Source organism: Spermophilus citellus (assembly GCF_964194105.1).
Source record: "Spermophilus citellus genome assembly, chromosome: 4".
In the NCBI taxonomy this organism is placed as follows: domain Eukaryota; kingdom Metazoa; phylum Chordata; class Mammalia; order Rodentia; family Sciuridae; genus Spermophilus; species Spermophilus citellus.
This window is the reverse complement of record NC_138185.1, coordinates 15,301,348-15,323,811: the sequence shown is the minus strand read 5'-3', so window position 1 is coordinate 15,323,811 and position 22,464 is coordinate 15,301,348. Positions and strand designations below refer to the sequence as shown.

Here is a 22,464-nt window from a genome sequence, read left to right as displayed (position 1 = left end):
GAAACCCTCGGGCCACAGAATTTTTGTTACATGGTAGAAGAAAGGACACTGAGTTCTATGAGCCATGCTTATAGTAGGGGAGGAGTCCCTAGTAGCAAACCTCTCTAGGTAATTTACAGCCATGCACTGCCTAAGAACATAGGTCAACCGCGGACCACATATGGGATAAAAATCCCATAAGATTATGTCACCTAATGATATTCTAGTCATCCTAGTTCTTACAAATTCGCTGGGATGTTTGCACAATAACAACCTGTCAGCTTGTTCCCCTTGTTAAGAGATAGGCGACTATATTTGTGTCTTATTGTCTTGAGATCTGTTCTGTATTTGCTCAAGGGTAAAAAGCGTCAACTTTATGTAAACGTCCTATGAATGTTTATTAGGATAATTGTTGGCAAAATGATCTCCTCTACTTCAGTCTCATTTTCCTGGGTGGAGGTGTAACCTTGGATCAGTGGCATCTCTGAGCCTCACCTTCCTCATCTGGGGAAAATGATTATTGTGCAGATAAAATGAGATGCTGCATGGGAAGTGCCTGCGTTGATAAATGCTTGCTGCGCTGCTTACATTATCATCATATCAGGATTTTCTGGCTGACAGCACTGACTGCCTGGATTTGAATCTCAGCTCCACCACTTAGTGACAAAGTGACCTTCGGCAAGGTCACTTAGCCTCTCTGTGCCTTAGTTTCCCCTCCATAAAGCGAGGCCAACAGGATTATCAAGGCGCTAAATTGGCTGATGGCTAAGTGCCGGTGTTTGTTAAATAACTCACTGGTTCCCTTCTGGTCTTTCAGGCCCTTCAGGGAAAAAGTTCGAAAATAGCAAAGAGAGATAAGCTCTCTCCCGACACTAATTTGAAAAAGCAACGGATCTCTATGATACCAGTTATCCTAAGAGGCATTTCCTTCGTGGAAGATTAAGAGGCGTAAATGCGTTTATAATGGTGGAGCTTTCGGCAGGTGCCTGGCCAGATTGGAGCTATCTGGGGGGCACGGTCCCCACCCCTCGGCTGCTCGCGCCCTTCCAGGGAGCCCACGCGGACCAGCGGCTTTTCCGCGCCGTCCAGGGGCGGGCCACCGGGAGGGGACGGAGCTCCCGGGATCCCCGCCCCTCCCCCCGCCTGGTGAGTAATGCCATTCGCGGGGAAGGAGGCGGAGGGAGGCGAGGAGAGGGGCCGGCTCCGCGAGGCCATGTGATGCTGGGCGAGAGAGCCGCCGCCGCCGAAGCCGCCTTCTTTCCTCCTCGGATCCCGGGCCGCCATGGCGACCCCCAACAACCTGACCCCCACCAACTGCAGCTGGTGGCCCATCTCCGCGCTGGAGAGCGATGCGGCCAAGCCGGCTGAGGCCCCCGACGCGCCCGAGGCGGCCAGCCCCGCCCATTGGCCCCGGGAGAGCCTGGTCCTGTACCACTGGACGCAGTCCTTCAGCTCGCAGAAGGTAGACGGACCGCGGGCGCCGGGCGCGGCGGGCGCTGGGAGGGGCCGGAGCTGGGGGAGGGCAGGCGACGGCCCCCAGGGCGAGCAGCATCGTGCTGCCTGTCCCTCCCGGAAAGACCCGGTGCTGGGGGCGCTGGGAAGAGAGACAAAGGCCCGGGGAAGGGAACGGGTGGGGAAGGGAACGGGCGGCGGGGAGGCGGCCTGCGGAGGGCTGCAGCGGGCGACCCGCCGCCCCGGGAACCCGCCGCCCCGGGCTGAGCCAGGCAGCCCTCGCTCTGCGCTGCCGCCCCGGACACTGCAGGGCCCAGGTCGCAGCTCCGCCGCCCTCTGTGCCGGCGGGGGCCTTCCCAGGCTGGCTTCGGAAGGCCGGTCCCCAGGCGCTACCCCTGCTCGGGAGCTGAGAAGGAGGGAGCCCTCCAACCAGCCCCGCGGCCCTACAGGTCTGTTTTGCTCTTAAAGACACAGACTGGCTCCAGCCCCTTAGACCCTTCTCAGACCCGTGGGTTTGCGGGTAGTTGGAAATCCAGCCTGGTTCTGAGTTGTCAAGGATCCCCCTTCTCCCGGAAACTGCACCCCTGTGACCCAGGAGCCTCCAGGGCACGCAATCCCCCACCCCGGGAGGCCGTCCTTTCTCTCAGGCATGGGTTCAGCACCATGGCCAGAGCCCAGAGACCAGTCCTACTGGGGCCTAAGCGGCACCGCGTCTGACCCTGACTCTTCCTCTCCTTGGGAGAATCTTTTGTTCCTTTCATTCATCTCCCACATGGAAAAACAGATTTCGTGAAGGAGAGGGGCTTTCGAACCCAAAGACTTGGCTCTGAGTCTTGGTTCAGGCTGGGGTTCATTGTCTGGAAAATGGGATAATGATAATAATAGCTGCCTCTAGTTCCAGCCCCTTCCCAGGGAGGCCGCCAGGGCTGTTGAAGGGGTGGCATAACTTAGCACTCTAGACAGGCACTCCTCATGCTGCCAAAGAGCCACAGGGCATCAGGGTAAGACATGGCCTGCCAGATTCTGCCCCAGAGGTTCTGGTTCAGTTCAGTGGGGGGCCCAGGCACTGTATTTCCAATAGGCTCCCAGGTGCTGCTGAGGTAACTGGGCCACCCATCACCCTTGAGGAGCCCCAGCTTAGATCTAGGCTCTGAGGCCAGTCAGACCTCAGTGGGAGAGCCAGCTTCCCCACATGCTCACTGTAGAGCTTTGGATAAGTCACTTTGCCTCTCTAGACCCTCTGTGTTATAATCTGCAGAATGGGCCTATCACAGTCACTTCCTTAGAGGGCTATTATGAGGACAAAATGAGATGATGCACAAAAAGTGCTGATGGTGGCCGGACACAGTGACGCACACCTGTAATCCCAGCTACTTAGGATGAGCACAAGTTCAAGGCCAGTCTGGGCAACAAAACAAGACTCTGTCTCAAAATAAAATATAAAAAAGACTAGAGGGGTGTAGCTTGGGAGTATGCTTGCCTAATATGGAGACCCCAGGTTCAGTCTCCAGTACTGCAAGGAAAACAAATGCTGAGGTAATGTCTGGTGATAGGCCAGGGCTCTGGTAATAATGGGTGCTTGTGTAGCTCAGTGGTGTAGCTCCTGTTCAGCATGCACAAGACCCTGGATTCACGTCCCAGCGTGTGTGTGTGTGTGTGTGCGCACACACACACACACACACACACACACACATAGGCAAAGGAGGGCCAGAGTTATGCAAGGTCATTCTGGGACCAGTCTATAAATTCTACACATGCTTGCTGAGCACCTACTGCATGCCAGACTCTGTTTAAGGTACTGGGGGGTTGAAGATGAATCAGACTGTCTCCCAGATTTTAGAATCTCCTTCCACCCAATCCTTGGGAATCAGGTCCCAGTGGCTGAGACTGGACAGGGAGCAGGAGGAAGACATCTCCTATCACCATCCCCAAGAGGGCCTCATAGAATATTTCCTGTTCCTCCTGAGCTCAGGTCTTAGGTGGCTCTGCAGTCAGGGATGGGAGCACCCACTGCAACTCCACTTTTTTTTTTTTAAAGAGAGAGTGAGAGAGGAGAGAGAGAGAGAGAGAGAATTTTTAATATTTATTTTTTAGTTCTCGGCGGACACAACATCTTTGTTGGTATGTGGTGCTGAGGATCGAACCCGGGTCGCACGCATGCCAGGCGAGCGCACTACCGCTTGAGCCACATCTCCAGCCCTGCAACTCCACTTTTGACTGAGTTGTGGAACAACCCAGGCTGGACATCAGCCTTCCTCCCCCACCGAGGGCCTTCCCGCTGCCCAGGGCCCATGGTGGATTCCAGGGGCAGGACAGCCTCACAGAAAGATGACTTTGGGTTCCAGTCTCACCCTGGCTGCTTACTGGCTGAGTGACCTTGGAAAAGTTGGTTTGCCTCTCTGTACCACAACATCCTCATCTGGAAAAGGAGACTTTCCGTCCTCCCCTGCAGAATCCATGGGAGTCTTAGAGGATGGAGAGGTGTAGTGCCCGACACGGAGCAGGAGCCCAGCGGGCACGTTCCCTGCCTTCCCAAAGCCCTGAAGCGCCTAGTTTGCCTACAGAGAGGCCCCACCGTGGACCTCTGAGAAGCCTGTCCCTAATGGCACATGAACTATTAATAGCAGAAAACAGCCCACCTCCAGAGCTGACGGCAGCTCCGCTGGGTGGGGGGGCTATTGGAGACCCAGGCTCTGGAGCCCCGGCTTGGCACTCAGCTCTGCCATCAGCCAGCAGGTAACCCCATTCAGGTGCTGATCTCCTGTGCCCCAGTTATCCAACCTGCTCCCTATGGATAATGACAGAGCTCCTGGACAGGAAGGACATTGCAAGTCAGTAGATGGACCCATGTGAATCACCTGGGATAGCATGTAGGATGTGCTCACCCAGGGCTGGCCACCATTATAAAGACATAGGCTGTGGCATCGGCTAGAGACCAGGCCCAACCCCAAGCCACTGTGTCCCTCTGCAGGCGTCCCTCCTCTCTGGGTCTCACTTGGCTCATCTGTGTGCAGATAATGGCAGTACCCCCTCAGAGCGCTGTGAGGATGGGATACTGTCACCTACAGTCACATGCTTAACACTGTGCACCTCCAAGCACCACCATATATGATAGTTGGAGGCCATGGGGTTTGAAGGAGGCTCTGAATGTGTGGTGCAAACAGTGGCTTCGGAGGGTGTTCCTGGCACAGCCTCCTCTGCCTTTCAGAGTAGAAGTGAGTTTGAGAGGGGCAAGAAATGCAGGGCGTCAGACACTGAGTGTAGCGCTGGAAGCCCCACGTACAGCTGTGTGGCCTGACCCTCTCTGGTCTTCAGCTTCCCCAGGGGAAAAAGGAGTAGATGGGTGGTACAGCCTGCCTTGCTCCCTCCTCCCCAAGAAGGGAGAACAACCCTTTATCTCTGTGCCCCCTGCCTTTGTGCGTCCCTCTGTCCTCACTCATACCTGCCAGCTTATTAAAAAAACTAAGATTGGGGGCTGGGATTGTGGCTCACTAGAGCACTCACCTAGCACAGGCAGGACCCGGGTTTGATCCTCAGCACCACATAAAAATAAAGGGGTCCATCTACACCTAAAACAAATAAATATTTTTAAAAAACAAACTAAGATTGCTACTTGTTAGCTGTGTGACTTTGGGCAAATTATGTACTGTCTCTGTGCCTGTTTCCTCTTCTATAGGTCAAGGATATCAGTAAGTGTTAGTACCCACCTTGCTGGGGCTTTGTAGGGATTAAAGGAGTAAATGCACGTGCTGCTCTCAGAACAGTGCAGAAGTGCTATGTGAGAGTTAGCTGTAGATACTGCTGTTATTTCTACCATGGCAACTTTCTGAGGACCTCTTCTGGTTGCTGCCCCAAGCCTGGTTTAGAGTCCCTTACCCCACCTTCTCAGGTTCTGTCTTGGATGGATCTGGGGAGCCCCTAGCCCAGCCTTTGTTCCTGGGGTAAGAGACCCAACTTCCTACCAGGAACCAGTCCTGTCACCAGGCAGGGAGAATGGTCTCTACCTCCCCGAGCAGCCTCACTTTCAAACTCCCAAGCACTGCCCCCCTCCCAGCCTGTCTCTGCTGCACTTGGCCATTTACTATTCTGCCCAAGGCTCACAGGTGAGAACTGACAGGGCCAGCAGAGCACCGCATTCCACTCCTCTCCTGCTCAGAAGCCTGCTATGCCTCCCCAGTCCCTCCAAGAAAGACCCAGAGTCCTCACAGTGGACTGAGGTCCTACTGCAGGCTCCTGATCTTGCCTGGGTCAGGACAAAGTCAGGGGAAGCCTATGGGCCCTAGTCAGCTACTGTTTTTAATTGAATAAAATAAAACACCTAAGATTTATAGAGTAGAAAGGAAACCAATCATATTGAAGTACAGCTATCGAAATATTTTTAAAACACATGTGTTATATAATGATATGTGTGTTTCTGATTAACCCATTATATAACACAGCCTAGTGGCAGGCCTGCTCGCTGCTGTCATGTTGAAGTCTCGATGAGTGTGCATGATATTTCGAGGTGACTGCAACAACTGTCAAGTGAGGTGACACCGCGGTACTTTATCACCTACATCCGTAGAAGAAGGGCAGGCCCGCATCAGTTTCCGTTACTGAAGTAAACATGTCAGTTCTCATTGAAGGTTCACACAGTCCCTGAATTTACTCATGGCTCCTTGCTGAAAAGCCCCTCCTAGAGATCCTTCCTCCCTCCTCATCTCCCTGGACCTGCTCCAACCATCCTGCCCCCATCCTCCTTGCTGACTTCCAAACACATCCACTTGATCTTGCCTCAGAGCCTTTGCACCGTCCATTCCCTCTGCCTGGACCTCCCTTTTCTGATCCCAGTGTGATCACCTTGTTCAACTTCTGCTCAAGGGTCGCATCCTCAGAGAGACCTGCCCTGCTGGACCACTCTACTTATGTATTGTGGGACTGGGGATTGGATCCAGGGGTGCTCTACCACTGAGCCCAGCCCTTTTTATTTTTTTATTTTGAGACAGGGTCTCTCTCGCTAAGTTACTCAGACTGGCCTCAAACTTGTGATCCTCCTGCCTCAGCTCCCAAATTGCTGGGACCACTGCCCCCTGCATGGTCCTTCCTATTTAAAACTGCAGCCCAGCTCCCTGACACGCTTGCATCCCAATAGCTCTTGCCTGTTCCTTAGTTTCATCATTTTAACTGCTTATCATCTGCCCCCATTAGAGCATCAGCACCTTAGAAGGGATCTTTGTTTCTTTCATTCATTTCAGAATCTCTAGCACTTGGAACAAGACCTGGCACATAGCAGGCCCTCAATGAACAACTGTTAAGAAGTGATGTATTTGTAAGCCATAAGTTGTTACCTAAAGAAAGTGTTTGATTCTGCAAACCTATAACTGCTTTAAAAAACAAAAAAAAAATCTGTTAAATTTTTCTTTTGGTGGGGAAAGATATTTGAGATAAACAAACTAAGGCTCAGAGACTTGAGTGCCTTTTAGAAAGTCACACAGCAACTAAATGACTGGGTACAGATGCCAAATCAGTGCACCACATAAACAGTGTCTGACCCCTCACATTGAAGCACCAGTGGGCAATGGCTGAAGTCTCATCACAGGGGTGGTGACCACCTAGGTCTGGTGGAGCCTCCAGGAGGCAGAGATGGCAGATGGCTTTGGTGGCTTCATGCCCTTCCCTTGGGCTTGGTTCCTTTCAGGTTCCCTCCCCCGCAGGCTGGCACGGGGTTCTGGCCTGCAGCTCGGCTGAAGGTGAACGTCTCCTTGGCCACCTGCCAGGGTGACCCTGAGGCGGCTCCAGGCAGGGTTATTGTGCCTCTAAAGATAGTCCCCTCCCCAGGCGGCAGCAGCCCCATACCCTCACTGGAGCCAGGGGCAGAGCCTGGGGAGTCGCCAGGAGCAGGTGCCTGCGGGGATGGAAGGCCAGCTGCATCTGCTGGCTCCCAGGGGAAAAGGAGGGACAGGAAGAAAAGGGTGGATGGTGCCACACCTGAGCTCCGGGTTTCTGCAGGGCACGGGCCATGCGTGTGCGCCAAGACCCAAGTCGCACACGCTCTGGCTCCCGCACACCAACACGCTCACCCAGTGCTTCAGTATACACTAAGTTGTGCGCTCAGCTATGCACACGCATCTGCTCACTCATGCACACCCACTCACACTCATGCCCAGACCCAAACAGCTCTGGCCCAGGCCGCTCGCCACTGCAGTTCTGGGACAGACCCGCAGTCCCCGCCCAGCGCCACCAGGGAGGTGGAGCCAGCCCCGCCTCCTGCTCGGTCAACTCCCCGCAGGGCTCCAGGGCGTTCTGTGAAGGAGTCCAGCCACTTTGTTTTACTGAAGAGAAAAAGGAAGTTCAGAAATGGGGAGAGAGAGATCTAAAGTCACACAGCATTAAGGTGCAGAGACAGGACGACAACAGGGTCCCTGCCTCCTGCCTGGGGGCCTGCTTTGGCTATCAGAGCAGACGCATCTGTGGAGAGCAGCGGCGTCCAGGGCCCCGGTACTTCCCCTCCACACTCCGCCCAGTGGGAGGGGTGTTAGCCGAGAGGGCGGGCAGGGGGTGCTCCAGGTTGCCATCCAGGGTGCAGGGAGGTCGTGCAGGCGCGTGCTCAGCACCCACAGGTTAACCTCCATGCTGAGACTTCACACACAGCACCCATTCCACCTCACACCAGCCTTGAAGGAATAGATCACAGTCCTCATTTCACAAAAATCAGAGATCGGAAAGGTTGCCTGATCACATAGCAAATATGCTGCACAGCTGGGCTTCAAGTCCTGCCGGCCTCTGAAACCTTGTCTAAACCGGGGAGCTGAAATGTGGCACAGGGCTTGGGGCCTTGAACCCCCCACACACAGCTGTCTCAGGGAGTCGCTCTGGGACTTCACGGGAGCAGGAGGCACACAGAAGTGAGGCCACTCGGCCATCCAGCAAGGCTGGAGCAGGGATTTGACCCCACACCCTCCAAGGCCCTGTCCCTGCCACCATGCTGCCTCTGCTGGCACTGAGAGGGAGGCCAAGTGCACCCAGGCCTGGGACTCCCGGGTGCTCAGCGAGAACCCGCCTTTGCTTCTCTCAGGCGTGCCCCCTTCTCCCCAGAACTGCAGTAGAATGTGGGAAGAAGACTGCGGGAGGGGATCCCTTGCCATCCCCCTGCCAGGGAATCTGGGGCGAGTCCCTCCTTCTTTCTGAGTCTCCATCCACAGGTACAGACAACTGGACTAGGTGATCTCTAACCAGGCCTGATTGTTTCCAGCTCAGAAATACTGAGCTGGGGACTGGAGTCATGGCTCAGTGGTAGAGCGCTTGCCTGGCATGTGTGAGGCCTTGGGTTCGGTCCTCAGCACCGCAAATAAATAAATAAATAAATGATCCATTTAAAAAAAAAATAAAAAGAAAAGAAATACTGGGCTGGGGCAGGAGCAGGCCCAGCCTCAAGGCTGTTGGCTTCTGCCAATTCAGGTGTTTGTCTGGAACACCCTAGAGACAAGGAAGGACTCAGGAGAAGGCAAGCCCAGGACTCCAGGAGGAATTCCTCAGAGGAAAGGGCACTCACTGGTCTGACAGTCAGAAACCATTGTTGCTAGCTTTATGTCTGCTGTGTAACTTTGGGTATGTTGCTTGCCCTTTCTGGGCTTTAGTTTTCTCATCAAGGAAAATAGGGAAATATTCCCTGTTCTGTCTTCCCCTGGGAGGCTACTGTGAGCATCCAACCAGACAGCCAGATGGGAAGGCACTTGTTCAGAAGCAATAAAACCTCAACTCATGTTGGCAAATTATTTTTCACCTCACTTTGTTCCCAATTAATTTGAGAAATTTAGCTCTTGATTATGACAATGATTAGAATCTCTGTGAATCTCCTGGACAGATCTACCTCCAGAGACCAGAGTAAGTGTCAGATCACGATCATGATAATCATGAATTGCCATCTCTGTGCCAGACCCACACTGGCAAAGTGTGCCAGGACTGGAGATACCCCCATCCTGCAAATAGGGAAACTGAGGCTCAGAACACTTAAAGAGTCTGCCCCCATGGTCCAGCTGGGAGTCCCATCCCGGTGTGTCCAGGTGTAAAACCCAGGCCCTAGACAGCGGCAGCACCACCTCTCAACCCCGGGCAGGCCCATGTTCCCCCACTGCCCAATATATGCCCCTGAGACATTCCCCCCGCCCCTGTGCCCAAGACTGCGCTGAAAGCAACAGTGTCACCCTCCTGTGTGTGACCTCTGACCTCCCTCCCCGCACGCCCTGCCCCGCCTGGGCAGTGTCCCTCGTGTCCGCCTGCCTTCCCCGCTCTGACCCTGGCGCCTGCAGGTGCGACTGGTGATCGCCGAGAAGGGCCTGGCATGTGAGGAGCGGGACGTGAGCCTGCCGCAGAGCGAGCACAAGGAGCCCTGGTTCATGCGGCTCAACCTGGGCGAGGAGGTGCCTGTCATCATCCACCGTGACAACATCATCAGCGACTACAACCAGATCATCGACTACGTAGAGCGCACCTTCACGGGAGGTATGGCCACCGCTCTCCCCAGGGGCACAGCCCCCTTCCCCAGGAATTCTGCAGTCACAGGCACAGACACAGGCCCTTAGGAGTCCCTCAGGTCCCCAAGACAGGGTCCAGATTTCCCAGGTCCCAGCCCAGGGCCAGACTCACAGGAACCCCATAGACACAAGCAGGGTCCTAACACCCCAGACTCTGCAGGACCCTATGTCCTCTCCCTCCCTTTGGCCATCCCCAGGCTCAGGAGATCACTGCCCATGCAGAGGCTCAGGCAGCCACTGAGAGGGGATCAGGGACCAGCAGGTGCTCTTCAAAAGGAATGAGGGGGTGAGGATCCATGGTAGAGGCCCTGGGTTCCACCCCCCACCCCCACACAAAGAGAAAACACACACCCAGGGATATTTAGTCACCGGCGAGTAATTTATACATATAATGTATGATTTTATATAGAAGGATACATACATATATATTTAATGAACTTGCCCGTGGTTAAAAATCAAGGAGACTTGAGCTTAAACATCCAGGTTTCCAGTCCCTTATGAAATTAGGCAGCACGAGGCCGAGGTCCCTCCTGGCCACAGTCAGGCTAAGAGGAGCTGCCCTTGCAGGGACAGCCTGGCAGAGCCCAGCGAGGAGAGGCCCCACTGGACCTCTGGATCCCGGGGTGGGCCAGCGGCAGAGCCCTGGAAGTGGGTGACCGGGCCTTCTCTGTGACGGTCCTTGTTCTAGGATGCTGGGGGTTGGCGGCTGAGTCAGGATCAGCGCCTACCCCAGCCCGGCCATTGGTTGTGCCCCACAGAGCACGTGGTGGCCCTGATGCCCGAGGTGGGCAGCCCGCAGCACGCACGGGTGCTGCAGTACCGAGAGCTGCTGGACGCGCTGCCCATGGACGCCTACACGCATGGCTGCATCCTGCACCCTGAGCTCACCACCGACTCCATGATCCCCAAGTACGCCACGGCCGAGATCCGCAGTGAGTGCCCTGCCTCGCGGGAACTGTTGCCCCACCCTCGCGCACCCCTCCTTTGGACAGGAGTCCCTCTTGGGCACCCTGCTCCCCTCCCGGGTCTCTTCCTCCTGCCTCTGCTCTTCCTCTCACCTCTTCTGTCCCTGCTTCTCTCTCTCCCCTGTCTCTCACTGGGGGTTCCTCCCGCCACCATTCTTCTCTTCCCTCTTTCCGGCCCTCCATCTCTGGAAGCCTGCCCTCCCACCTTCCCAGGAAGAGGCTGCCTGTCCTGCAGAGGTTTTTGTTACTGGTGGGGAGCTGCAAGCCTCCCCCAGAAATCCCGGCCACAGACTGTCATTGGTAGCCAAGGGCCCTGAGAGAACTCAGGGTCATGGTTGCCCAGGAAGGATGCCCAGATGTGGCAGGCCCCAGTGGGGTCTCTGGTTGGGGGTGGGACTAGTCTCCGTCGGCCCTTTGCCAGTTGCCTATAGACTTCGGTCCAGGCTCCTGCAGACACCTTGGGGTCCCAAAGTCACAAGAGACAGGAAGAGCCCTAGCAGATCATAGGTGTTTGGTAAATGGTCACTTCCCCCCGTCTCTCACATCCTCTTCTGTCCCACTGATGTTCAAAGGCAGGGAGGGGCATCAGTCCTGTCCCTCCAGAATTCCCTTGAACAAGACTCAGAATTTATCCATGTGGCCTTCCCTGTTCAGTCGACAACATTAGGAGACCAGGAGGGAGCTGGGAACATACAGGGTTAGACGCAACTCCTGCCGTCCCAGGGTCTCAGTTCCATGGAGCAAAGACAAAGATCAAGCAATTACGGTGCAAGACTAAGAAAACGGGCACTCTCTGGAGGGCACTGACCAAGCACAGAAAGCTCACACCTTGGAGACTGGCTCACAGGCACACCTGGACATATGCCCCAAGAAGTACAAAGATAGTCACCACAGCATTGTTGGTCATAGTGGGAAACACAGCTGGAAATTAATCCCCTGCCATGGGTTGGGGACTGTGCAAATAAGTAACGGTACTACCATATAATGGCATAGCATGCCACTATTTAAAATATGACAGATGTGTTCTCAAAGATATACCAGTGAGCGGGGAAAAAAGAAGGAGGGAAATCACCCAAAATGCTGTACTTAAAAGGGAGTTAAGTGGACGCAGAGGGGCTTGGGTGCCCAGGGTATTTCTTTTTCTTTCTTCTTCTTCTTCTTTTTTTTTTTTTAAAACTTTTTAGTTGTACACAATACATTTATTTATTTATCTTTTCATGGTACTGAGGATCGAACCCAGGGCCCCGCACATGTTAGGTGAGCGCTCTACCACTGAGCCACAACCCCAGACCCTGCATGGGGTGTTTCTGGAAGATGCCCATGAAGCTGTCGATCATGCCAGCCCCAAAGGTTTGGTGGGGTCTAGTACACTCAAGGTGACTGAACTGCATCACCAGGGACAGGAACACTGGGGCACTCAGTGAAAGAGGGAGCAAGCAGGAGGTGGAGAAGGTGGGTCCCGCAGCTCTTAGAGGGCAGGGAAGGCCCGGGTGCTGTGGGAGAGGGGCAGGGAGGCCTAGAGGACAATAAGGCCTGGGTTAGGAGTTCCGCCTGTTTCCAGCATTTCCTGTTATTTAACCAGGCGCTGTCTCCTCCTCAGTGAGGCTTCCTGGGGGCCCTCTAGGCCCCACAGCATTGTGCCATTCTTCATTACAGATGGATTGTGCCATGTCACAAGGACTTGGTGTCTTTCTCACCCACTGGCCTGAGCCTAGGACAGGGTGGTGTCTCATGGCACCGTGTCACAGCCTGTAGTGACCCTAAGTCTTGGCTGCTGCCATTGTCATCCCCCCACCAGTGTTCAGATGGACTGACTCCCAGTCATGGGGGAAGGACGGGAGGCCCTGGGGGTCAGGATAAGACTCTCCCTGTTCTCTTCTCAGGACATTTAGCCAACGCCACCACGGACCTCATGAAACTGGACCACGAAGAGGAGCCCCAGCTCTCAGAGCCCTACCTGTCTAAGCAGAAGAAGCTCATGGTGAGTGCCCCCGGCCCACCGGCGCTCCCCACCGTCTGTCCATGGGAGGGACAACTGGAGAAGGCGGTTCTGAGGTGATCACTGGCTGCTGATTTGAAAAGGAAATCCTTGCTTGCTTTGCTAACTCTGTGTCCTCTGCCACTTACTGGCTGCTTGACCTTGGGCAAGCCACCGCCACCCCAGGGCCTGTTCCTCACACCTGAGGCTCTGTCTCCAAAAGCAGAGCATTGAACACAGGTTCTTGGGTAAGAAGGTTCTGAGGGGAGCCCCGTGGGGATGGCAGAGAAAGGGAAGAAGAAGGGCCCACGCCTCGCCTGGTCCCCTGGGAAGCTCTGGAGCACCAGAGGCACCACACAGCCAGTCCACCTTGTTATCAGGGCCACCCTTTAATGCCCCCATATCAGTTGGCCCTTGGCTACAGACTACCTGGTGGGGTGTAGGGTTGGGGACAACCTCCCATGTGTTTCTGGTCAAGGCAGCTCCTCAATGATTGACAGCCATTCTCTGGAGAAAGGACACCTGTTTGCCACTAGCAGCCAACCCTCCCAGGGGCTGGAGGTCTGAGTGTCCAGCCCCGTGGCCGGGATTTGGGCAAGATGGCCACGCTCACTGGACCGTCAAGCACCAGATGAGGAAGGCTGGGTTTGCGAAGGGAATTAGGTGAAGCCCCTCCTGCCCCTGCGTATCCTGACGCCACCGAGGCCAACTCAGCCTCCGGCTCCTGCCTGTCCTGCCACAGGCCAAGATCCTGGAGCATGATGACGTGAGCTACCTGAAGCAGATCCTCGGGGAGCTGGCCATGGTGCTCGACCAGATCGAGGCCGAGCTGGAGAAGAGGAAGCTGGAGAACGAGGGTGGGTGCTGGCCCTGGGGCGGCGGGGGCTACAGGCCCCGCTTCTACCACCCCTCCCTGCCCCTGCCCCTGCCCCTGCCCAGGGTCTTTCTCCCCCAAGATCTCAGAAGACCTCCCAGATGGTGGGGATCATGGGCTCTGGAGTTGGGTTCAAATCTAGCTTGGTCACTTTCTGGCTGAGTGACCGTGGGCAAGGTACTCACCTCCCTGGCCCTCAGCTTCCACATATGGAGTGGGGGTAACAGGAGGACCTTCCCCAGAGACACTGGGACGCTGCATGAGACCACCCGAACAGAGAGCGTAGATCAGGGTGTAGCACACAGCTGAATAGAGGCTGGTGACGCGGCTGTGGTGGTCATCAGCCTCCACACCACCTCACCTGGCCCTGCACAGGAGAGCTCGGTGGTTCCTTCCCACTGCAGCCACACCTCCAGGCTCTGATCTTGACACCACCTGCTCTTGAACAGCTTCTTCCCAGCCCCACCCCCTTGCTCCTGCAGCCCAGCCTAGAGTCCCTTTTCCTGCCACTCAGCTCCATTAGCCCGTGACACTGACTTCAGCCTTCTCCCAGTCTCACTGTGGACCCTTCTGCCTTGCTCTTTTTTTGGAGGCCTGTTAGTCTTGTGTCCTCAACAGTACAAATGTCTGGGCCATGTGTGGCCTGTCTGTGTGCACAGGAGGCTGCAGAACAGTGTCAGAGACAGGCAGATTTGAGATAGAGTTCCAGCTTTTCTCTGTGGCCTGGGACAAGTTGCTTTCTCTCCTGGATCTTCAGTTTTCCTCATCTGTAAAATGGGATGGTAATAACACAACTTAAAACCTTAACCCCATCTTGTTGGACTCTGGGGAACATCAAAAGCACTCAGCACTGTTCCTGGTGCATATAGCTGAATAGACGTACAGCTAAAGGCGAGCTTCTTCTCTGGATGAGAAAACTGAGGCTCAGAGAGATGAAGTAACTTGCTCAAGGTCACACAGCTCATAAGTGTTAGGTCAAGAACAGGTTCCCTCTCAAAGAGTTCAGTGTTCTTTGCAGCACCTCATAACTAATGGCTCAAGATACACAGAGACCTAAAGTCCTGAGCAGGGACATCATCATACACACTGAGGCTGCTGCCTCAGATTTTCCTGGAAAAAAGCACGGGCTGGCTGGGTAAACAATGACACACACCTCGAGGAGGAACTTTCCAGTTTCCACTGGAGAGGGTGCTCGGGGGGGATTACAGAAGAGCTTTCAGGGGCCAAAATACATGGTGAGTCCAAAGCTGGCCTTTGGGGTTGGACAGTCTCAGCTCTGTGGTTCTCTGGCTGGGTGACCTTGAATCACATGGTACCTAGGTATTAGTTTGTTAGGGCTGCTGAAACAAAACACCACAGACCTGGTCACTTAAAAAGTGGAAACCTTCTTCCTCCCTGTCTTGGAGGCTGGACGTCCAAGGTCAAGGTGTCGGTAGGGCAGGTTCCTTCTGAGCCCCTCCTGGTTGAACATGGTGTCTTCCCACTGTCCTCAAAGCTCGTTCCTCTGCTGGGCAGCCCTGGTGCCTCTGCAGGCTCAGACTTGGCCTTATGAGGAGGAAATTAGGGCCCACACTAACGTCCTCATTTGGACTCACTCACCTCTTTAGAGCCCTGTCTCCAAACGCAGTCACATTCTGTGACACTGGGAGTTAAGAACGTGTGAAGTTAGGAAGGGACAGAATTCAGCCAGGACAATGTGCGTATTTATCAGCACTCTCTGTCTGTGAACACTGTTCATGGAGTTCAACTTGCTCAATACCCATGACAGCCCTGGGAGGTAGAGACTATTCCCATTTAATAGATGAAGAAACTAAGGCACAGAGACATTCAGCAGCTCCCCTGTTCACACAGAGAAGTGGTGGAGTGTGGATTCAAACTCTGGCTCCAGGTTCCTAGGCACTAGCTCTGGTGCCTCTTCTGAGATGAGAACTCTCATTTCATGCGTTGTGAGGATTTATGAGAAAATGCATGTACGGGTAGCACCGCGGGGCCTGGCACACAGGACGGGAGTTTCAACAAATGTTAGCTGCTGTTGTGATCAAGGGGGGCTCAGGGTCTGACCTTGACTGGGGCCAGAGTGGGTGGCTCTGGAAGAGAGCTCTGGATGAATGTTCCTCGAGGGATTCCCAGATGGGGACCCTGCTGCCTGCCTGTCTTTTGGTCAGGAGGTCTTCTGAGAGGTGGAGGTGTTGCATTGCCCTTGGGTGAGATGGCTGAGCTGTTCAGAATGGAGAGGTGTGGATGGTCCTTGTGCCCCTCGGGGCTGAGGGGCAGCAGAAGCCCAGGGAAGTGGCTGTGGGTTTTAAAGCTCTGACTGGCTGTGTCCTCATGGCCTCTGCCATTCATTCCCCAACCAGGGCACCACTGCCTGCCCTGGGGGACACTCAGGTGGGTCCACTTCTCTCCTGGTGGGCTGAGCCCAGAGTCGGGAGGTATTATAGTGTCACAGTTATGACCCCTAGCATACAGCCGGATGACCTCAGTGCAGATTCCCAATCAGCCATCTCCTTGCTCTGTGACTTGTGGAATTCACTGCTCCTCCGAGATCATCTGCAAAATCAGAGTAATAACGGAAAGTAACTCACAGCAGGTTTAAGAAGACTTGTGAAGGTAGTGAGCTCTGAGCACTTCAGACAGTGCCAGACTCAAGGCAAAATGTTCTAGAAAGAGCAGTTTTAAAAATCATTCTTACCATTTTTCTGGAAAGGTTTTTTGTTTGTTCATTTATTTGTTTGCTGTTGCTGGGGTTGGAGCCCAGGGCCCCAAGCATGCTAGGCAAGTGCTCTACCACTGAGCCCCAGCCCCAGCCCCACTTTCATTTTTTCCATTTATTTATTCAAATATTTACTGAGCATCTCATATGTGCCAGATCCTGGGGATCAAATTGGAAGCAAAAACAAACACCACTTTTGCTCTCATGGAGTTTATGATCCAGAAGAGAAAAAGGTATTAGTCAAACAATTTCATGAGGAAACACAGAGTTACAAAGAGTGATGTGTGAAGATGGACGAGGGCAGGGGCTCTCGGGGGAGGAGGCTCACCTAGCATGCTTGAGACCTGGTTCAAACCCCAGAACCACACACACACAAAGGAAGACAAAAATGGGCAGGGCTGAGTGCAGGTCCGTGAGGAACCCTTGCCTGGCATGCCTGAGGCTCCGAGTTCGATCCCCAGCACCACCAGAAAAAAAAAAAAGTAAAATGGGTAGGACAAGTTTGATAACGTGAGACCTGATAGAGGAGAAGAAACCTAGGGGAGAAGGAGGGAGCTGTCTCCCAGACTAGGGGATGCTGTGGAGGTGGGGAGGTGGGAGGGATTGGGGGCCTCTCAAGCAGCTGTGTGGTACATCGTGGGGTGAGTGATATGAGTGAGGCCAGAGACAGCTGGAGAGGACAAGGGGTGATCATCGCTTCAGGGCAAGTTGACATTTATGAGGTTATTTTACACTGAGTGCAATGGGGAAGTTCCTGGAGGGTTTTGAGAAAGAGTTGTATCCGTTAGCCTTACTGCGTAACAAACAATGCCAAATCTGAGTGTCTCCCACAAAGAACCTTTCATATGTTCATCATGACTTGTGGCTTAGCAGCATGGGCTGGGCCCAGGTAGGAGGCTTGTCCCTGTCCCACACAGGGATGGCTGGCTTCATGCCTGCAATTGTGATCAGCCAGCAGCCACCAGCCTCACTGGCGTGTCCGCTGTTGGCAGTGTCAGCGGGGCCAGTGGAGGTAACTGGACCACTTGCTGCTCCTCATCCAGCAGGCTAGCCCAGACCCGATCATGCGGTGGCAGTCACAGGGTTGCCAAGAGCAACTTGAGAGCAAAGCGTCTTCCAGCCTCCGCTTGGGTCACCATTATTCAAATCCCAAGGACTGAAGCAAGTGGCACTTCAAAGTCCAGATGAAAGAGGTGGAGCTCTATCAGGTTGGCCTCCTGGGGCTCAGAGCAATGTGGAGAAGGAGAAGAGGATCTAGAAAGGCCAACTAGAGATATGCAGCTTCGGATAAGTGCAGAGGACCACAGAGGGACTGGCCTGGGAGTGGAGGACAGGGCCTGCCAGGTCAGCATGGGTAGGGAGCAGGAGGCAGAGGCTGGAGCTGCTGGAGCCAAGCCTGTGTGCCTGGTGGGGGCGGGGGCGAGGCCTTTCAGATCTGAAGGTTGCTCTCTTCTGAATGAAGCATAAGATGAAGTCGCCAGCTGAGAGAGACCTGGGGAAAGTCCTGAGGGGTGAGGAGAGAAGGAGAGGACAGCAGTGGTGTCCCCGGGAGTGGGAACAAGGCAACCCGAGAAGTGCAACAGGACCCGCAGTGTCCTTCTGGGCTTCGCAGCCCTGAGAGGAGCATGACTCTCCAGCTCCGCTGTGGATTGTCTGCAGCAGGAGCGACTGGCAGGCTCAGGAGTGCCAGCTGGGGGTTGACTGGGTCTGGGGCTTTATGAAAGGGATGCAGGACGGCGGGGGAGAAGAGAGGAGAAATGAAGGGGCCCTCCAGAGACATCAGGCGGCAGCCAAGGGGCACCTGTGGTAGCTCAGGGTACTTTGCCTGCAAACAGACACAGGAGGGGTAGCAGTTCTCAGAGCAGGTCTGCAGGCAAGCTGCCCGAGAGCGTGGGTGTGCGCTGTCCTTCAGGAGATGCACCATGTGGACACAAAGCCCACGTGTGCAGGTACCCACATGCAAATACGAGCAGGAGCTGCATGGATCTGTGCAGGCAGACACAGGGTACACGCAGACAGATCCACACAGACCAAAACACAGTGTGCACCTACTGACGGGGCCGAGTGTACATGTGGAGATGCTTGTATGTCCCAGCTCATAATCAACACATGGTGTCAATGTTCATCTGCATGTGGAAAAGAGCAGCATGATGTAAAGTAGCCTGGGTTTGACTCCAGGCTCTGCTCTACCATATACTAGCTGTGCAACTTTGACCAAGTTACTTGACCTCTTCATGTCTCAGTTTCCTCGTCTGTAGAATGGAGATAATAATCATATCTGCTTGCTAGGGTTGTCGCAAGGACTGAGGGAACTACACCACGCTCCTTGGGGCATCTCCCACACACAGGCCCCTCTTCCCAGCCTACTTGCTGGGTTCTCCTTGTGGCCCAGTATCTGGGCTCCATCCAGGTCTATTCTCAAGTCTGTGTATGCTCACTCCCTTGCTATGGGCCCACCTCTCTTGCCCGCTTCATCACACTGGCCAGACCTTGTCCCCTATTCAGCACCTGCCCTGGGCCTACACTGGCCCTAAACATGGCTGGGGAAACCTGAAGACACTCTGGAGCTGGTGGGCAGCAGCCTTGGGGACATCACCCCTGCCCCGCCTCCCGCTACTGCAATCTCCAGAGGGCTTCTGTGACCATCTCCTTAGCCCTCCACCCTCCACTGTCCCCCATCCTCACTCCCTGATGACCCCTTTCTTCCTACATCCCCGAGAAAATCAAAACATTAGGAAGCGATTCTCACAGCCCGGTCCCATGACTACCTGCAGGCAGGAGTGTCCATCAATAGGACAAACCCTATTTGTCCTATTGTGACAGCAGATAGGAGGTTCCTTGGACCCATACCAATATGCTAAAAGGCGTCTTTGTCAATCACACGAACATCTCTAGAATTGACACTTTTTTTGTGATTGATTATTTGCTTTTTCTTTGGAGTGGGCGTCTCAGTCCCCATGGTTACTTAGATTTGGTGACAGACCATGCTGTCCTCCTTAGCAAGATGCACCACAGTCCCTGAACTAGCCAAGACCAGCCCCTCCACAGGCCCCAGACCCCACCCATGCTCCTCCACTCAAGAACCCCCGGCAGTGCCTCTCCCTCTTCCTGTGGCCTCACCACCCCCCACCACGGCATCACTCCATGAGCCTTTTACCCTCTCATCTTGCAGAAGTGCTCTTGACCCGCCTCACCTGACTGCCTGTCCTTCCTCTCAGAGCAAAACTTCTTAAGAGCCATCTTTGCTCCCTATTTCCTATTCTCTCCTCCCCCCTCTCGAGCTCCTCCTACCCAGGCTGTCACTGTCAACAGCCGGTCCCCCTGCCCTCGTCAAGGCTGCCATCCACTAAATGCATCGCAGTGCTCTAGCCTCTTACTCGACCCTTACATGGAATCTGAGCACAGCCGAGCACTGCTCCTCGGGACACTTCCTTAACTCAGCCTCCAGACACCAGTGCCCTGATCATCTCCTCCCTCAGAGGCTGCTCCTTATCTGTCCTTTGCTGTTTTCTCCCTGTTGCTCCATTTCTAAACCTTGGAGATCCTGGGATTTGGTGTTTGAGCAAAGACCCACGGAGGTGGAGGAGTGAGCCCGGGAAAATGCAAAGCCCCTGAGGTGGAGTGTGCCTAGGAGGAGGACCTGCAGGGAGGCAGTGTGGCTGGTGAAGAGCACAGGGCGGGAAGTAGAATCTGAGGTCCGGAAGGTACCTGGGGCCAGATCCCACAGGGCCTTGGAGGGCTTGGAGGCCTTCAGCTTCTATTGTCACCATCATGGGACACTATTAGAGGGTTTTTTTTTTTTTTGAGAGATAATTTTTTAATATTTATTCTTTAGTTTTTCGGTAGACACAATGTTATTTGTATGTGGTGCTGAGGATCGAACCCAGCGCTGCGCGCATGCCAGGCGAGCGCACTACCGCTTGAGCCACATCCCCAGCCCCCTATTAGAGGGTTTTGAGTGGAGAGAAGTGGCCTAATCCAAGTTTTCACAGGATCCGTCTGGCTGCTGTGCTAATAGACTCCAGGGGCAAGGACCTCCTAAGGGACATTATGATGATTTGGTTATGAGATAAAAGTTGTTGGATTAGGATGGTAAAATTGAACATCAGGTTTAAAATATATTTTGAAGATAAAGCTGATGGGAATTACTGACCCATTAGCTATGGGGGACCAGAGAAAGAATTCATGGTAGCACGAAGGCTTTTGGCCTGAGTCACCAGAAGCATGCAGTACCACTACCAAGGTGGGGGTGACTGCCATGGGTTTGTGGGTGACCCATAATCCACAATTCTCTTTTGCACACTTTGAGTTTGAAATGCAGACTAAACCCCAACTGGAGCTGGGGGAGAGGCAGTTGGATGTGAAGTTCTAGAGTTTAAATACACAATTTGCACTTTGGAAGTTGATTTAAGCCTTGCCCTGTGTTGCACACCTGTGATCCTGGCTCTTTGGGAGGCTGAGGCAAGAGGATGCCAAGTTCAAGGCCAGCCTGGGCAACTTAGCAAGACCCTGTCTCAAAATAAAATAAAAAGGTCTGGGGGTGGATCCTAGTAACAGAATACTTGTCCAGCTGCCAAGTCCCTGCCACACACACACACACACACACACACACACACACACGTATGTCAGTTGAGCCGGGCATGGTGGCTTCACACCCATAATCCCAGCAACTCAGGAGGCTGAAGCAGGAAGATTGAGGCCAGGCTCAGAATCAAAAGGACTAGGGATGTAGCTCAGTGGTGAATCCTCTGGATTCAATCCCCAGGATGAGAGAGAGAGAAGAAACAGAAAAACATGTCAGAAGCTGTACAGGCAAGGACGGCCCCTGGGAGACACCCGGGTGGGCAGACACAGGCTGGGCTGAGGAGGGAAGTGAGTGCTCCGTCCCCTCTCCTCCTCTAGGGCAGAAGTGTGAGCTGTGGCTCTGTGGCTGTGCCTTCACCCTTGCCGACGTGCTCCTGGGGGCCACCCTGCACCGCCTCAAGTTCCTGGGACTGTCTAAGAAGTACTGGGAGGACGGCAGCCGGCCCAACCTGCGATCCTTCTTTGAGCGCGTCCAGAGACGCTTTGCCTTCCGGAAAGTCCTGGGCGACGTCCACACCACCCTGCTGTCGGCGGTCATCCCCAACGCGTTTCGGCTGGTCAAGCGGAAGCCCCCATCGTTCTTCGGGGCGTCCTTCCTCATGGGCTCCCTGGGTGGGATGGGCTACTTCGCCTACTGGTACCTCAAGAAAAAATACATCTAGAGCCGGCGGGGCTCGCCTGACTGTCTGTCGGTGTCTGTGCTGTGTGATTCCCAATGACCTCAGAAACCCACTGTCCCTCCAACACTGGACAGCACTTCCCGCCCCTTGTTCTGAGTAGTTCTGTCGTCGGTGTGAAAACATTCCATAGTTGTAGAAGTAGCCGTCGCCAATGCTGTGACCTGAGGCCATGACTCTGCTAGAGAGAGAGAGAGAGAGAGAGAAACGAAACAGAATGCCTTTTCTTTCGATTCAAGGTCTCAACACGGAACTGTGGGGACTGGTTAGGATCTGAGGTGAGTCCCCGGCCTTGCCATCCAACAGGGCCCAGGTTCTGGGAGGTGCCAGGGCCTCCGAGAACCTGACCGCTCGCCTCCCTTCCCTCTTGCCAGGACAAAACCAACACCAAGACACACCTCTGCCAACCAGCACCTGGGGCTGGCTGGGGCTGGAGAGCCAGAGACCCCGTGGAGGCCCCTGGAGATCAGAAGGGGCTCCATTCTTCTCCTGGACATGGACTAAGACAGCACTGGCCAATGCAGTGGCACCCCAAAGCCTGACCATGGCTGGGACAGACACCATGAGCACCCCCCGGCCCTCCTCCTGAGTGTGTCCAGTCTGGCCTTCAGTAGCATTCCCTCGGGCAGCAGCCATCAGCACTCCCTACCTTGAGTTGTTTTCCCATCCCGTGAGGTGGGACTCTCAGCAAAAGCCACGTTGGCCTTCTCTCAGAAGGTCAGTGCCAGC

At 54.4% G+C, this 22,464-nt stretch overlaps 1 protein-coding gene across 1 annotated transcript; it reads left to right on the top strand.

Annotated features, from left to right (window-relative positions):
• The first annotated feature begins 1,212 nt into the window (after positions 1-1,212).
• On the top strand, positions 1,213-22,014 carry GDAP1L1 (ganglioside induced differentiation associated protein 1 like 1). The gene is made up of 6 exons (XM_081292354.1): positions 1,213-1,441; positions 9,720-9,912; positions 10,703-10,876; positions 12,793-12,890; positions 13,630-13,744; positions 21,377-22,014. Exons 1-6 carry the CDS (start codon positions 1,262-1,264, stop codon positions 21,718-21,720), a joined length of 1,104 nt encoding a protein of 367 aa, XP_081148480.1. The 5' UTR covers positions 1,213-1,261; the 3' UTR covers positions 21,721-22,014.
• The last annotated feature ends 450 nt before the right edge of the window (positions 22,015-22,464 follow it).